Source organism: Engystomops pustulosus, chromosome 1 (assembly GCF_040894005.1).
Source record: "Engystomops pustulosus chromosome 1, aEngPut4.maternal, whole genome shotgun sequence".
Classification (NCBI taxonomy): Eukaryota; Metazoa; Chordata; class Amphibia; order Anura; family Leptodactylidae; genus Engystomops; species Engystomops pustulosus.
In genome coordinates this window covers 158,925,614-158,943,748 of record NC_092411.1, presented here as the reverse complement: position 1 = coordinate 158,943,748, position 18,135 = coordinate 158,925,614, and the positions used below count along the sequence as shown (strand labels likewise).

The window sequence follows — 18,135 nt, the reverse complement described above, 5'->3', positions numbered from 1 at the left end:
TTTGGAGTGTGGGAGAAAACCATAGGACCCACAGGAAACCCACCAGCTGTTTTACACTACAGAATGAGCCAGGTGAACACAGCTCATTGAAGGCACTGCCATATTAATAGTATATGCGAGCAGTGCCTACAGTGAGCAGCTGCAGCCACCACATCATGGATAGAGCCTAGTTCTTTTAGCTCCATCTGTGTTGTATCTTGCTGTTAAGCCCCAACCATTATCTATTAAATAATGTCCTGTCCAGTGGAAAACCCTGTAAGAAACTGATCTATAGGCTAAGCACAGAGGCTGAGATTTATCAGAAAAATAGCTGGGGCTTTCCTTAAGAGGCGAGGCTTCAGATGCAATACTATGCGCCAAAGTTATGCCAAGAATTGAAGTGTAGTCCTTATTTCTAAAAATCGAGCATCATTTATAACTTTGATTGCAACATATATGACTGAAGTTTGTACCACAGGCACCAAATTTATAAATGCTTGTTGGACCATTCATTGTAGCCCATTGTCATCGGGATGTGAGCACCACTCTTGCTCCTGTGACAGTAACAAGAACCTGTCCAAGTGGCAATGCGGGCAGAATCTTTTGCGACTGGGGCAGTCTCCTCGTGCACAGGGCTCTAGATAAGAGCCCATAGAGGTGAATGGGGACATGTTAAAACAGTGGCTAGAACACATCCAAAATTCACATTCAGGTGTATTTAAAACCTCTGTTTCTAGGTAAAGGTAAAACTCAATTTTGTCTCTATGGGATTGATGTGGATAGCACATGACCTTCTTTCTCAGACTTTTATTGAAAAAGCTTGTCTATTTTACTCCTACTCTCAATGGTTTTGTGGAGTGTATAAGGAAGACTTGACTCTCATCCATCTAGCAATTATTACCTGTTCAGTGGTTAAATTATGCCATATTGCATACTGTTTTATCATTAAGAATGACTATCTTTCAGCATTTTAGAAACAGACCTCACCTGGGCACTCACATTCAGTTTCATTAATCTGCTATATATAAACATTTTTTCAATTGGATGTTATTTAAAACAAAATGTTCCTCTGTGAAGATAATTTCCCATAATTGTAGCCATGTTGTCCCTTAGAAACGAGATAGCTTCCTCGGATACGGCCACCTCTGCTGGAGAGATTGCACAAAGAAACAAAAAGTTTTTGTATATGAAATGTCCGTGACTTACTACATGTCGCACAGCCGTCCTGTGGTAATGATAGCTGAATCCTGGTGGTCAGGCAGGGCTTTATAGCGCAAGTCTGGCCAATGCTGCCAGAGTGTGGGGTGGTCGTATCCGAGGAAGCTATCTCGTTTCTAAGGGACAACTTGACTACATTTATGAGAAATTATCTTCACACAGGAAGATTTTTTTAATTAACATCCAATTGAAGAAATGTTTATATATGTCAAATGAATTTAATTAAATGTAAATGCCCTGATGGGAATACCCCTTTAAGCCATGCACTATCTTTTCATTTAATATTAAACAGGAGATTTGTGAATGAATACAGAAGACATAAAATGATGCTTCAAGGGTCATTGATCATTGATATCTATAGAGAGTTTAAACAAGATAATAATTCTTTTTTTTCTTTCTTAATAGATGAAATTGCAAAGAGAGTAGCTTCAGAGGTAAGAATTTCTTTTTTTAGGTATAATGCAGTAAAAAAAAAAAATTACTTTGGAGCCCTCAAGTCTTTCAGTTTAGTTAGGCTGATATTCGTGTATTACATCTACCTTAGAGTCTTACCTTATGTCTCTTCTTTATTCATGCAGTCAGGAGCTGGTAAGAAAATTGGGCACCGTGGAGTTGATGCCTCAGGAGAGACCACCTATAAAAAGGTTAGAGTGCCTATATATCTGCAACAAGATGAATAGCTGACATTCATGCAATATCAGTAACCACACACATACGTTTTCCACAGACTACATCGACCACATTAAAAGGTGCCATACAATTGGGTATTGGATATACTGTAGGGAATCTGAGTTCCAAACCTGAGAGGGATGTCTTGATGCAAGATTTCTACGTGGTTGAGAGCATCTTTTTTCCTAGGTGAGGTGAATGACTTGAGGGTGTAGGGTTTCCTTAAGCCAGTTATTAATCTTGACTCATTTTGTGTTATTTGCAGTGAAGGCAGTAACCTTACCCCTGCCCATCATTACCCAGACTTTCGCTTTAAGACTTATGCCCCTGTGGCTTTCCGATATTTTCGAGAACTTTTTGGAATTCGCCCAGATGACTATTTGGTAAGTCATAGTGAATAACAGACTGTTTCTCTATTGGAAAGGAATGTGCAAGTGACCTTGTATTCCAGTATAATGATCCTTCTGCTAGCCAGAGATGTCCTTGATCTTTTTTGTCTAGCACCAGAGTTGCTGCTGTTACTTGTTTGGCATCTACCATTGTTAGAAGTTTGGATGTGGTTATCTAATAGATGTATCTGTATAAATGTCCTGGATGACAGGATTATGTCCATCAGAGTAAGGGCCCTTGCGTGCAAACACATGGGGCCGTTGCTTTTGCCACACAATTTGCTGCCTCATCACGGCCCCCATAGATGTCATAGCGCAGTGAGTACATGCTGTCTCATTGCACCATGACCGAACTGGGCAGCCGAACAAAGAAATATAGGACATGTCCTCCATTTTGCCGCGTTAGGGCAATGAATGCTCGGCTTTGAATGGAGAGGGGAAGGGTGAGGAGCACTCGCCCCTCCTCTCTCCTGCACGTGGCTCGGCCTAAAACCTATAACGTTTCCTATAATTCACTTCTTTGTAGATTGTGTGTGGGGGGCTTGTAATTTTAAAGGAAATCTAAAATCAAAATCAAGCGTGATAAACCAGGGAGACTTACTCATAGATCCAGGCAATCCTCACTTACTTGTAATCTTATATTTGTTATCTATGGCTTCCTTCCATCTAAAATCATCTTTTAATATTATGTTAATGAGACAGGATGGCTCTGGGGGGCATTACCATTTCAGCACGTGGTGTGAGGGGCAAGTGCTCTATGCACAGTTAAACAGCCTGTAAAGATGCATCCTGGGGAGGCTTTGATAACCCGGGTCCCTCTGACTCATTAGCATAATTTTCAAAGTTAATTTTAGAACAATGGAGGCCACAGATGCCAAATATAAAAATATGATCTAGTTACCATCTGAGCTTTGCTTTAAATGCAAGTAAATTACAATTTTTTTTAATATCTTTTCTTTGCCACTTTCATCCCTAGTATTCTCTGTGTAATGAGCCTCTCATTGAACTTTCCAATCCTGGCGCAAGTGGGTCCCTGTTTTATGTAACTAGTGATGATGAGTTCATTATCAAGACGGTTATGCATAAAGAAGCGGAGTTCCTGCAGAAACTGCTACCTGGATATTACATGGTAAGTCTGCTGTTTCTGCTCATTTTACGGTCTTTTGCAACAATGGGCAGTCACTCCATTGATGGGCAGAAACCCCATCAATTAAATAGACCATGGATACTAAGCTATACACTCCATGCCTACACCTAGTTTGGTATTAACTTGTATCCAACCATTTATAACCTTATTTTAGATTTGATTGGCACATATACTTACATCATAAAATATATCAAATCCTTATTATTTCAACAGAATATCCTCTATGCTTATATACTAAAGTCTTTGTGTTATATTGAATCAGAACCTGAACCAGAACCCACGGACACTTTTGCCCAAGTTCTACGGTTTATATTGTGTTCAGTCTGGCGGAAAGAATATCCGTGTTGTGGTCATGAACAATATCCTGCCGAGAGTGGTCCGTATGCATTACAAGTATGACCTGAAGGGTTCCACTTACAAGAGACGTGCATCCAAGAAAGAAAGGGAGAAACGCAGTCCTACGTACAAAGACCTAGATTTCATGCAGGATTCTCCAGAGGGCTTGCTTCTCGATAATGACACCTTTAGTGCACTGGTTAAAACCCTTCAGAGAGACTGCTTGGTAAGTAATCATTAATATTTCTGGGTATGCGGATGTAAATGACTACTAAAAGGGAACCTGTCACCTCAAATATTTATGCTAAACCTTGCACAACACCAAACAGACCAGTGTAGAGGCATTCCAATGTTTTCGTACGTTTCCAATGTTCTCTAAAAACAACTTTTATTCCTCTTGCTTTGATGACTGTTAGGCTGCATCTACACGGCTAGGCCTCTGTGGAGTGGATTGTTAATGATAATGCTGCCTGCTTGAGGCACCAAATATCATTGTATTACTTTTATCTGTTCTCAGGTCTTAGAAAGCTTCAAGATCATGGATTACAGCCTTCTTCTAGGAGTGCACAACACGGAGCAACAGGAAAAAGAGAGACAAACCGATGGAGCGCAGAGTCAAGCAGATGAGAAGCGCCCCGTGGCACAGAAGGCACTGTACTCCACAGCAATGGAGTCTATTCAGGGAGGTGCAGCGCGCGGAGAGTCCATAGATACTGATGACACGTGAGCAAATTTTTCACTTTTTATTTTTTGAAGTGAATATCAAAGCGTAAAAACAGAACTTTTGGCTGACCTGTTTAGTTCATGGGGGAGAATAATCATATTGATAATGCATTATATTAATCATATAAATAGTGGTGAACGTAGTTGTACTTTAAGTAGGAAGCTGTGCGCTGCAAACATGTCACTGCTGCTGCCTCGGTATCAGCAGAAATCAAGGTATATGGAGCACTGCACTGAAAGTGAGGAGTACCGAGGCGAGTACAACTTCTACTATTATAACCTGATAATACCTCAGTTTAAAGTCAAAGCTTTGTGTTTATACACTGAATATAACCGCAAAAGTACTTGAATAAAATACAGTACGCTCTGATAAAGTTTTTCTTACAATTAGCATGTGCATTCAGCATATATTCATCCTAAGTACAATGAAATCAATGGCAAACAATGTTAAGTACTGCACTCAGTGGTGCAAATTGGCTGTTCTCAATATACAGTGGCTCAAACGTGAGACATTATTAACAAAATAGAAAATGAGAGAATTGCCACAATTACTTTAGCCGTTGGCTACAATAAACAGCTCTAACAGTTATCAAAGGTGTCTGTAATTAATCTTTTTTAATCCTGGTTCTTATGACAATCCAACATTATTAAAATCCAATTGTCACAGAGACCAAAATCCTGTCAGGGGTTAAAATTATAAAATATACAGTTCCAACTTACATACAAATTCAACTTAAGAACAAACCAACAGAACCTATCCTGTACTTTACCTGTGGACTGCCTGTATAAGTTTATTGGTATCTTATTAAAATAGATGACATTGGATGAATAAGAGATGATAAATTAAGGGAAACCACACTGCACAGTATCAGCCCGGACACGTGTTTCGTTCAAAAGGCCTTTATTCATCCATGGTAACCAACATCCTACTAGTGTTTGTACAAGGTCCTTTTTTTCTAAATACTATTCTATTCAATGATGTAACTATGCCTTCATTGACCTGCTGCTCAACACCACTTTTCTATGTATCCATCCATATTGTCATCTCTTGTATTTTAATAAGATACTAATAAAGTTTTATATCTTTTATTGTTAAAGTGGCAATTTTCTTTTTTGGTAATGATCTATTCATTCTAAGGCCTCATGTACACAAACGTATGGGGGCACTGATTTCACCGCACAATTTGTGGCCAGATTACGGCCCCCATAGAGGTCCGTGGTACGTTGAGCACAGCTCCTCTCCTCCTGACTCGTGTAGCTCCCTCAGCCCTCTCTTCGCCGTCATGTGCATTGAGCAGGCAGGGAAGGGAGTGGGATGGTGTGTAGTAAAGGAAGAATGCATGAGGAGACACATTACCTGGCTCTCGGCCAGCAGCATGTGAGTTAAACTTACCGTATATACTCGTGTATAAGCCGAGTTTTTCAGCTGAAAAACCTCGCCTCGGCTTATACACGAGTCAATGATAAAAAAAATAAAAATACTCAGCCTCTGGTGTCCCCGATGTTCGTCACGGCTCCCGATCCCTGTTGTGGCTCCCGGTGTCTCCTATTCTGTCTTCTATCTTCTCTAGCCGTCAGAGTCGCGTCCATTCAATCTGCCAGCCGTCGCACGCTGTGATGCATCACAGTGTGCGATGGCCGGCGCTATCTGCCGGCCAGAGAAGATAGAAGCTAGAAGAGTGAAGAAGCCGCCGGGGACACCGGAGGGTGAGTATTAAGTTTATTTATTTATTTTTTTGACTGTATGCTGCACGGGGGCAGGCTGTATGCTGCACGGGGGCAGGCTGTATGCTGCACGGGGGCAGGCTGTATGCTGCACGGGGGCAGGCTGTATGCTGCACGGGGGCAGGCTGTATGCTGCACGGGGGCAGGCTGTATGCTGCACGGGGGCAGGCTGTATGCTGCACCCTAGGCTTATACTCGAGTATATACGTGTATATATATGAAGATATATAAACTACTGAAATTATTCAGAATGCTGACAAAGGCATTTTTAGAAAATCAGCATAGCATATGGTATCGGAACCTGACAGATTTGCTTAAATGTGTGTACACAAATATCAGTCTACCTGCTTAACTATCTTTTCAGAATGGGCGGAATTCCAGCTGTAAATGGCAAAGGGGAACGTCTTTTACTCTACATAGGAATTATTGACATTCTGCAGTCATACAGGTAAGCGTGTCGTCTGCTCTTCAGAAGTGTGAAGCAAGGTAAAGCCGTATAAGGCAGTTCCATTTGGCTAGCAGCCAATTGGCTTTAAAGGGGTTGCTCATCAAAGAAAATTCGCAAATTTCAATCCCCAAGTGATAATTACACAATAACGATAATTTTTAACCGCCCGTTTTATTGTGGTTTTAGCTCCAATCACTCATTAGGCTGGTCAGTGTAAAATTCCAGAGTGCGGGCAGTGACTTTCTAAGCATTATGTTCCCTCTAGTTCTGTGAGATAGTGTGCTGAAAAATGTGGTTAGCCCTTTAACCCTTTGATCGCTTTGCCGGCGGCATTAAAGAGCCGGCGGTTCGTGGGCGCCGCCATCTTGGCTCCGATCGTCGCTCCCCGTGACTTCACACAAAGATCCGAGGCTATCATGATCTCGGCTATCTATTATAATGTGCGATTTGCACATTATAATAGATGGTGAGCAAAATCCCCATATACTGCCGTACTGTAGTATGGCAGTGTTAGTAGGATCAATCAGACAACCTAGGGTTAAAGTACCCTAGGGAGTCTGAAAAATAGTAAAAAAAAAATAAATTAAAAAAAGTTAAAAAAAAATTATATTAAAAAAACATAATTCAAATCACCCCCTTTTCCCTAGAACTGATATAAATATAAATAAACAGTAAAAATAATAAACACATTAGGTATCACCGCGTCCTAAAATGCCCGATCTATCAAAAAATAATAACCGTTTTTCACTGCGTTTAACCCCGTAACGGAAAATGGCGCCCGAAGTCGCAAATGGCATTTTTTTGCCATTATGAAAAATAGAAAAAATTCTATAAAAAGTGATCAAAAGGTCGGACAGTCCTAAAAATAAAAGCATTGAAAACGTCATCAAAAGTCGCAAAAAATGACACCACCCACAGATCCGTACATGAAAAAGTATGAAAAAGTTATAAGCGCAAGAATATGGCAAAATGAAGAATTTTAATTTTTGTAAATGTATGAAAACAATTTAAAACCTATACAAATTTGGTATCCCCGTGATCGTATTGACCCAATGAATGAAGTAGACTTTGGGGCGCACAGTGAAAGCTGTAAAAACCAAGCCCATAAGAAACGGCGCAAATGTGTTTTTTCATCATTTTCACTGCATTTAGAATTTTTTTCCCGGTTCCCAGTACATAGCATGTAATATTGAATACTACCACTACGAAGTGCTATTTGTTACGCAGAAAATAAGCCGCCACACAGCTCTTTACATGGAAAAATTAAAAAGTTATAGATTTTTTAAGGTGGGGAGTGAAAAATAAAAACGCAAAAACAAAAGGGCCTGGTCCTTAAGGGGTTAAGCACACCAGAAAACCTACAGCAGAATTGTGATGTTGTAATGCCAAAGGCCAGACCTCAACCAAATTGAAAAAGGACATTAACCCCCTACATGCACCTGGATGTTATAGTATGTCCTGGTGAGTGCGCACCAGGATGTACTATAACGTCCTGTCTCCCGGAGTGCACCTGTGACTGCTGACACTCCACGCTCACTGGCAATGGGCCGCAGCTAATGGTCTATTGTCAGCATCGGTGCAGGGACTGTAGGTTCACGGTCTCGCTGTTTTTTCGGACAGTGTCCGTTAACAGGGAGATCTGCTGTCATGGACAACCAACACTCTCCAGTCACCAGCAAAGGACTGATAGCAGAGGTCCATTGCCAGCCGCTGCAACAGGCATGTCTACACAGACCATTCTGTCACAGCAATGTAATGGAATGAATTTTTTTTTTTTTTTTTAAATAATATGTAAGATTAGAAATTTATTTAACAATTGCTTTAACACTTTTTTTATACAATTAGCAAACAAATAAAAAAAACATATTTTTTTCACATTATTAGTCATCATTTTCCTATTAAATTTTATTTTAATAAGCAGTAAAATTTTATAAACCTTTACCAAATGTTAGAAACATGTATATTGTATATTCTCACCATTTTCCAGCTTCAGCGGCAAAGTGTCTCCTGCAGCTCCTTATACTTTCTGACAGGCTGGATGGGGACTCGCTTCAAACTATCATATTTCTGGAACTGTGGCACCTAGTGTTCCCTTTTAATTTGACACCAGAACTGTGTTTCTATGTGCCACAGTTCAGAAGATATGATCAGAAAGTGGGACACAGCCCCAAGCGTGGTATCTGCTTGGGGTATAGGCAAAATGACTATATATAGCCTAGTGGAGCATAAACAAATGGCCACCATCTCGGTGAACTAATTAACGGAACCAACATATATGTGTGCAATGTATGCCATAATTTCTCCAAAATGATGAGACTGATGCATAAAACCATAGAATTCATACAGCACTTTCATATACCCCTAGTGTAAGCTTCTATATATTATTAGATACAGAAATGCTTACATGTGTACATTTTTGTTTTTGTTTTTTACAGGTTAATAAAGAAGCTAGAACACACATGGAAAGCTCTTGTCCATGATGGGGTGAGTGGAAGCCATGTAATAGTATTGCTTCCTTTTTCACCAGTAGTGAAATAACGCTAAGGTTCCTAGAAGGGCCATGCATGTAAAATCAGCAGTCTTGAAATTATTAATTTATAGAGCACCATCAAAGGAACACTCCATTTACAGCTAATTCATTGAATCATGCATGGTGCAGGCCCTGAAGGGAGGAGTATAACTAATTTTCACTGTATTCCTAGAACCTTGCTAGAATCTAGAATCCTGCTCCTCCCATTAGACCCTGCACCATGTATAATTCAATGAATCCGCTGTGGTGGAGTGTTCCTTTTGATTTTATGTTGTCCTACATTCCATAAATAAAAGTACAAAAGATGCAGAACTATAGTGATCTTGAAGAAGTGGAGGGAGCACACCGCCGTTGAGGGCTCTCGCACTATATGGAGGTTAGAGTGAGTTTGAGAGTGAGGGTGCGATCACACGTTGCAGTTAAAACTGCATCGCAATCAACTTTGAGGTGGTTTTAGCTGCAGTTTTTTCAATTTAACAGGTGAAAGACATGAACTGAACGAGAGAATGACATTTGTGGAGCAGGTTTCCCCTTCAAAATCAAATTAACTCGTTCAGTTCATGTCTTTCACCTATTAAATTGAAAAAACTGCACCTAAAACGACCTCAAACCTGATTGCGATGCAGTTTTAACTGCAATGTGTGACTGCACCCTCAAGCAGAAGGTCTGGAAGTGGCAGGTTGTGGATGGCTTTGTAAGTTATGGTTCACCAGTGAAGGGGTTGGCAGTGAGTAGAGGCAGATGAGAGACTTATAGGGGGAAAGAGAGGCACTGGCACAATATACCTTACTCGCACTTTTCACTACTGTCTGATTACCTTTTAAAGGTAACTTTTTTTTTTCTTATAGGACACAGTGTCTGTACATCGACCTGGTTTTTATGCTGAACGATTTTTTAAGTTTATGACCAACACAGTGTTCCGAAAAACATCCTGTAAGTAACTTTTGACTCCTATTAATTACTTGCCTCTTATTCCTGCAAATGCCAAAACATGAGTGTTTGCGTGCCCTCGTACTTGAGACCATAAAGTGGAATTCTTAACTTCGTCTTGAAAGCACCTCTCCACCTCTCTGAAACTGCTTGAGGTGGTCGGGAATGAGCAATCTATTATACGCCATTTCCATTGCTCTCATAAGTAAAAGGTAGTTGCACATACTGGGTAGCTCCGTAAGCTACACTGTTTCTGTAACTCCACTTCCAGTTCTGTTAATTTAATTTAACAAAACAGTATAAGATTGACAGCTTGGCCTTTTCTGTAATCTAAGCCAGCAGTCCCCAATTGCCGGAGCACAGCTGAAGAGGGGAGAAGAGAAATCAGTGCTTGCCTCGGCGCTCCTCTTCATCCCACGACTCTGACTTCATCTCTCTTCATGTTCTGGACCAAGGCACGTATCTGCTGTCTGCCAGCAGAGACCCGCTGTGATGTAATCAACGGGAGACACGGCCGCATCATAACGTTTGTACATAAGCAGAGAGATTAAGTCTGAGCCATGGGTTGAAGAAGAGCACCGGAGGTAAGCATTGTCTTTATTAATTTTTTTGGGGTCTTCGCTGTGGACATTTTAATGGGGGTGGGGGGAAGCACAGTTGGGGGCATTTCACGGGGTGTGGGAGCACTTTCGGGGGCATTTTATTGGGTGAGGAGCACTGCTGGGGGCATTTTATAGAGTGGTAAACACCTCTGTTGTAAAGGGTGATTGGTGGCAAGGTGGCTGAGTGAGTAGCACTTCTGCTTTGCAGCCCTGGGGACCTGGGTTCGAATCCCACCCAGGTCAACATCTGCAAAGAGTTTGTATGTTCTCTCCATGTTTGCGTGGGTTTCCTCCGGGTACTCCGGTTTCTTCCAACACTCCAAAACATACTGTTAGGTTGTTTAAATTGTGAGCCTCATGGGGACAGGGACCAATTTGTGCAACGTTGCGTGTGCGCTTTATTAATAAAGAACTATTTATTATTATTATTATTATTATTATTATTATTGTCCTTTTGCTTCTCCTTAGAGCTTTTCGGTTTTACATATACATATAGCTTTCTGTTTTGGCTTTGCAGCCCTGAAGTCTTCTCCTTCTAAGAAGGGTAGAAGCGCTCTACTAGTACCTCGACCCTTGGGACCAACTGCCGCATTTTCCGCAGGACAAATTCCTACAGAACAAGAAGAAGGCAATTATGACCTACGAGGAGTGCGCAGCTACCCTACATTAGAGGATGATGGTAAAGTATTTATTGTGGTTGTGTTTTTTTTTTTTTTTTTTTTTGTAGACAAAATTCCTTAACTGCTTTTCACAGCATACTTGTATGCAAAGCAGGCATTCTGTAAATTCACTGGAACCATGTATCCAATGGTTTGTGCTGCAGTGGGTTAGCTCTCGACACCAGCAACTAATGGAGCAAAATGTTAGAGGATAACATTGAAGGTCTGATTAAAACTTTGAAATTTTTATTTTGAAGCAAACAAATCAGTACTTTGTAGAGCCACCATTTGACAATTTCAGCTGCATTGCCATACATTGATACCATAGATATTGATGAGTCTCTTTTTTCCCACTCCTCATTGCAAAACTGCTCCAGCTCCTTCCGCTAGAGGCATTGGAAACTGTAATGGTGGGACCTAAAGGAGTTGGCCACTTTACCAATGTACATCTATTAAAAGCCAGACAATCCTAACCATAAAATGGATGGAGGATTATGTGATCTGATCAGTCCTGACAGGGCCATTGTGCATGGACAGATTTGCAGCCATTTTGGCCATTTGGTCTGGCTCATATGGGAAAAGACAGGATGCTTCACTTTACTTGGCAGGGAAGAAGAGCAGAACTCTTAATAGATGTCTATTGGTAAATTACCTAATACCCTTCCCCCACACTTGCATATAGGTTACAAAAACATTAGGTAAGGTGCCAACCCCTTTAATTTAGGCAGAAATAGCCGTAAACTTGGGATATCTTGAAAATGACATGATGGACAGAAATAATAAACCTTTTAAAACCCAGTGAAAGAGAAGTGAATACAGAATTTAAATCTTCTCTTCTGTTAAAGATGGAGTTGAAATGTTTTACCAAGCAGAATTTAATATATATATCACTCACCGGCCACTTTATTAGGTACACAATGCTAGTAACAGGTTGGACCCCCTTTTGCCTTTAGAACTGCCTCAATTCTTCGTGGCATAGATTCAAAAAGGTGCTGGAAGCATTCCTCAGAGATTTTGGTCCATATTGACATGATGGCATCACACAGTTGCCGCAGATTTGTCGGCTGCACATCCATGATGCGAATCTCCCGTTCCACCACATCCCAAAGATGCTCTATTGGATTGAGATCTGGTGACTGTGGAGGCCATTTGAGTACAGTGAACTCATTGTCATGTTCAAGAAACCAGTCTAAGATGATTCCAGCTTTATGACATGGCGCATTATCCTGCTGAAAGTAGCCATCAGATGTTGGGTACATTGTGGTCATAAAGGGATGGACATGGTCAGCAACAATACTCAGGTAGGCTGTGGCAATGCAACGATGCTCAATTGGTACCAAGGGGCCCAAAGATTGCCAAGAAAATATTCCCCACACCATGACACCACCACCACCAGCCTGAACCGTTGATACAAGGCAAGACGGATCCATGCTTTCATGTTGTTGACGCCAAATTCTGACCCTACCATCCGAATGTCGCAGCAGAAATCGAGACTCATCAGACCAGGCAAGGTTTTTCCAATCTTCTACTGTCCAATTTCGATGAGCTTGTGCAAATTGTAGCCTCAGTTTCCTGTTCTTAGCTGAAAGGAGTGGCACCCAGTGTGGTCTTCTGCTGCTGTAGCCCATCTGCCTCAAAGTTCGACGTACTGTGCGTTCAGAGATGCTCTTCTGCCTACCTTGGTCGTAACGGGTGGCGATTTGAGTCACTGTTGCCTTTCTATCAGCTCAAACCAGTTTGCCCATTCTCCTCTGACCTCTGGCATCAACAAGGCATTTCTGCCCACAGAACTGCCGCTCACTGGATGCTTTTTCTTTTTCGGACCATTCTCTGTAAACCCTAGAGATGGTTGTGCGTGAAAATTCCAGTAGATCAGCAGTTTCTGAAATACTCAGACCAGCCCTTCTGGCACCAACAACCATGCCACGTTCAAAGGCACTCAAATCACCTTTCTTCCCCATACTGATGCTCGGTTTGAACTGCAGGAGATTGTCTTGACCATGTCTACATGCCTAAATGTCTAGTTGCCGTTATGCGATTGGCTGATTAGAAATTAAGTGTTAATGAGCAGTTGGACAGGTGTACCTAATAAAGTGGCTGGTGAGTGTAATATAAATAAATATATATATATATGTATGTATGTATGTATGTGTATATATATATTTGTGTTTACAATCATATCATTGTTCCCTCAGGTCGTGCAGATTTACTGCCCTGCACACCTCCGTCATTTGAGGAGGCCACTACTGCTTCTATTGCTACAACGCTGTCTTCCACCTCTCTGTCTATTCCTGAACGTTCTCCATCTGAAACCTCAGAACACCCCCGTTACCGGTAAGTTTGGTTGTGTGTGTCCAAAGCTGCTTATGTAAACTGCCTTTCATGACGGGTATCCCACATACAAAAATAATAAAAAGTAGTTTTTCCAAGTTACAGTTCATTCTAATATTTTTTGATGTATACAATAATAATAACAACTGAGTAGTGTACAATGGCATCTGTGACACAAAAATTACCCTCCTTATTATAACAAAACTAGAACTTCAAAAATTCTCCTGCTGGATGTGTTATAATGGGTTTTGCTGACTAGTATTTGTAGACTTGCTAGTATTTTGAAGGTCTAAATTTACTGTGTTTAATATTTGTCTCCCTGCTAACAGAAGGCGTACTCAGTCATCGGGATATGATGTCAGGTAAGTGCGCTCTGCACAGCATATGTGTGGCTGGATATATGTGTATATTTGTTTGTACATATAGATGCACTCCTTGCCCAAAATAAAAATAATGTACCAGGAAAGAGTTGTTGTAATGAACAAATGGATCCGCAGGCACTGTGGTTTGTATTCTTTATTTGTGCATATTTGAAAACCTCTTCAGGCCGTACAGAAGGGAGTTTGGTGTAACAGAATTAAACGTTGTATTTGTAAATGTAATGATTCGATATGAAAATGATTAGAATGTTAGTGAATAATAATGCTTACTTGCGAAAATTAAAATTGAAAGAAGGCTATAGAGGTTCCATGCAGTATCCTGCAGCCCATTTTCCCAATAGGGTTGCAGTGTTGTAACCTAGAACCATGCTTTAAGAGATGAGAATCTCTCCTTTTAGATTGCATTAGGTATGTGTACTATATAACTGTAGATACAGGCATTTATAGAGGTAGTTGGATCAATACAAGATTCTGATGAACTGGTACCACACCCCGGGGCTCCTACACAAGCTGAACCCGCTCATCCCTCATATCTGTTAAAGATGTGACGCCCCTGAGGCCACTATATACCATATTATCTCAGATTGGGTAGCCATACAACCTTCCTGGGAGAATGTTCGCTTGGTGCTGGAGGCAATTTTAGGGGTTGGAATGACCAGAGACCTAGTCGCATTTCCTTTGGGACTCCCGGCCCCCAGAATTGGGAAAGGTTTGAGCCAAGCAAATACACTGATATCTCTATATTGGAGGCGCACTGTGCTCCCCTTTTTGCTAGATCTCTATTCCTGTTTAAGACACATGTGAATATTAGAGTATATGACAGCATTCATACACGAAAATACTGACCAGCTTCTTAGTCTGGTCAGCCCTAGTGTCGGGGTATGAGTGATTTCGTATGTTTTGATAAGACCTGAAGGGCTGGGGCATGACCTACCTTATGAGTTGGGAATTAGCGCACAAGACTCATCCTAGGTTGGGAGGGGATGTTTTTCCCCAAATGGGGTTTTTCTTGTTTGTTGTCATGTTTGGAAAAAATTATAAAATTAATAAAGATCAATCTGTTTAAATTAAAAAAAAAAAAAAGTCTGGTCAGCCCCAGCCCACTGTCCCAATATATAGCATGTCCTCCGTGTATAGTCGTCCAGCTGGCCACGCAACATTGCATGGACCTGCTGCCGCCGGATGGAAGAAAAGACAACTTGTGGGGGTGTCAGAAAAGGTGAGTATTGACTTTCTTTTCAAATCTGCCGAGTTCCTTTTTGGTTTAGGTGCATTGTAGTATAAAGTGCAAAAGATCTCTGGTTAAAAGACTTGACAACCCCTTTTAAGACTGCAAAGAATGGAAAATTTAAGATGCATGTTGATTGTATACAAAGGCTCGGCCGTAACGGACAGCACCACCACCAAACTGCCACTGCACCTCACCCAAGCCATATATATTGAATTTTCTAATCGTGGATAACCCCAACAATTGTTGGTACATGTTTTAATACTCTGAAATCAATGACCTATACTCTGTGTTTCTGTTAAGGACCTATGAGGAGACACGGGCAGAAGAAGACATTCAGCAGATTTCAGTAGAGGTAGAGCATAGACCATCTGAAACTGTGATTCTACCGGAGGAGGAAAAGCATGGGTAAGGAAGACAAACCAATGCATGGGTGATTTATCTTCAAAAGGAGAATTTGATATAAAAATTGATATAGGGGAGTATTTTTTCCAATGAATTTACTATGGCTCTTTCACCACACAGTGAAGCCTCGGGCTGTTCATGTCCAGTTGAGGAAACGGGAAGTCAACGATCTGAGGAAGATGAGGAGGTGCCTGTGACTGACATTTATTTTGTAAGTTCTTATTACTTTTGTTTTAGCTAAGACTTGAAAATAAAATACACCTTTTGATCGGTGCTGGGACAGATAACTTTCTTTGTAATGTTAATACATTTAACATTTTAAAATTCTTTGTCAATAAATATATGCGTTTTAACTGGCAAAGAAATCTGGTCAAGCACCAAAAGGGTGCCGTCTCTTACACTTGCATCCCGTCAGGATTGCAGGTACCCTTATAAAGAGTTTTAGGCATTTTGTTCTAGACATCTAGAAATCTGTGTATATAAACATAAATGTTGAACAAGAAATTAATGATACTGTATACTTTGGGTCAGTATCTTTGGGATTTTTATACTTGTATGCTCAGATTGACCTGGAAGAGCACTAACCATAGTATTAAAACATGACTACGCAGCAAGGTTTACTTGTAGAAAAGGAATGATCGTACCTTTCCCCTTTTCCTTTGAGATTTGCTTTTCGATCATGGCAGTGTGCGTACCCAGCTCTTTAGGTTATAATGTTAACTTACGCCACACAAGCACACTCGGGTGGCACTCTACTTGGTAGCACTTAAACGGAAAATTGTTGACTGCGATATATTTAACTGTAGGTGCCCACCTCAGTAGGGTGGATGCAGTGCAAATTTCACTGGACATACTCTGGTGTGGTTTTTGGTAGATCTGCCCTTTATCCATGATTCATATAAAGATGACTGATCTGCTCTCCTAACATGTTGGTTTTAGAAAAATATTTTAATTGTAAATTTTACTACAACTCGAAAGGAATGAATGAATTGAGACCTGGGGGTTCATGTGCTCTATGTCTCAGGTTGGTCTTTGCACAAATCCGACAGTGAACAACAAAATGTCACACGCTTTTTTTACATGGGAAATATTAAGCCCAGTTCCTTGTAGATTCACAGGGAGGATTCTAAAAAATTATGCTCCACAAATATCTTCATTAGTAGAACAGAAGTTGATGAGTCCATGTTAAGACCATCCTATACAAAATGTCTCTTAGTTCCATACCCCTACTGTCAATATCAATAAAAGTAGTGGGGGTTCAGCAACTGTCAGGAACCTTGGGGCACGTATACTATGGACCTTGCACATATATTTAAGAAATGCCCGTGCCACTTATGTGTCGCACTTGACCCTTTTGTGTCGCGGCTGCACTATTCTTCATGCAAGACAAGTTTTGTCACTGAAATGGGTCTTCCAGTGCACAGTCGAACTGTGCTCCACATTTATCATGCAGAGCCTAACAGAATTGTCTGGCCCGTGCTAACTTTATACCCCAACCACCTTTTTAATTTCCTATTGAAAACTATTCTCTGTGTAAAGTGGCTAGCTTCAAGGGTAAGAAAACGGGACAAAGCACAATTATTCATGATTTATGCAAACCTTTTCCCTGTTTTGAGCATACACTTCCAACTTGGTCTTTGTGTACACACTACACATAACTTAAAACCAATTATAACTAAACTGACCCACAGATTTGTATGCACAGACCGCTTACAGGAGCTTAATAGGTAAATATCTGAGTTGGTTGTAGATGATGAAACTCCTGAATTGGGTTAAAGTGGAAACAAGTTGGCAATAAATAAAAAATATTTATTACATATGAGTTTTGTTGGTGTAAATAAATGCCTATAATTTTTAAATTTCTTTAGAAAAATTTCTCCTTTCCATTTAACGCCTAATGTTGCAGGTTTCTCATCCGCTTCAGTTTTTCATTTTGTTTATTCATATAATCTGTCCCCCCTTTCATCTGTCTGTCTGTCTGCATGCCTGCAGTTGTCAACATTTCTTGCCTTTACCAGAAGAGAGAGATCCTCACTCATATACCATAACAAAATCCAATATATGACTAATGGCTTTGCGTCATTTCTATAGCAGTTTCTTAGCAGTGCAAAATTCAAAGAACTGTATGGAAGTTGTATATTCTTGATTATACTCAAGTTTTATAGAATTTGAGTCAAGGACCTGTACTATTTTGGTGTCACAAATGCCCTGATGTAATACCTATATATTACCTATGACGCCTGACTGCATACTAAATCATGTATCAGATCATAAGTCCTATATCAGATTAGTCTATACTTTTTGCAAATAATCTTTTAACGGGGTTGCCCGAGTGAGGTTTTTTTTTCCTTATTTCCCTCCAGTTCTAACATTGCAGCTCCAATGGTGCACACAATCTTTGTTATGAGGTGGGAAGCATGTGGCTGAACAGTGTTG

The 18,135-nt window shown here is 40.6% G+C and overlaps 1 protein-coding gene across 6 annotated transcripts in view; it reads left to right on the top strand.

Annotated features, from left to right (window-relative positions):
- Window positions 1-18,135, top strand: part of PIP5K1C (phosphatidylinositol-4-phosphate 5-kinase type 1 gamma) — a 37,196-nt gene that overhangs the window by 6,417 nt on the left and 12,644 nt on the right. For all 6 annotated transcript variants that reach the window (XR_011847895.1, XR_011847894.1, XM_072113038.1 and 3 more), the window contains exons 2-16: window positions 1,603-1,631; window positions 1,776-1,841; window positions 1,925-2,055; window positions 2,132-2,249; window positions 3,232-3,384; window positions 3,665-3,964; window positions 4,256-4,461; window positions 6,551-6,634; window positions 9,070-9,118; window positions 10,013-10,097; window positions 11,214-11,375; window positions 13,551-13,689; window positions 14,016-14,048; window positions 15,598-15,702; window positions 15,820-15,910. Coding sequence is in view for 4 of the 6 variants with exons in the window: in XM_072113038.1 (XP_071969139.1) it covers window positions 1,603-1,631; window positions 1,776-1,841; window positions 1,925-2,055; window positions 2,132-2,249; window positions 3,232-3,384; window positions 3,665-3,964; window positions 4,256-4,461; window positions 6,551-6,634; window positions 9,070-9,118; window positions 10,013-10,097; window positions 11,214-11,375; window positions 13,551-13,689; window positions 14,016-14,048; window positions 15,598-15,702; window positions 15,820-15,910 (1,751 nt within the window). In the remaining 2 variants the exon portion in view is untranslated. The remainder of the gene's footprint in view (window positions 1-1,602; window positions 1,632-1,775; window positions 1,842-1,924; window positions 2,056-2,131; window positions 2,250-3,231; window positions 3,385-3,664; window positions 3,965-4,255; window positions 4,462-6,550; window positions 6,635-9,069; window positions 9,119-10,012; window positions 10,098-11,213; window positions 11,376-13,550; window positions 13,690-14,015; window positions 14,049-15,597; window positions 15,703-15,819; window positions 15,911-18,135) is intronic.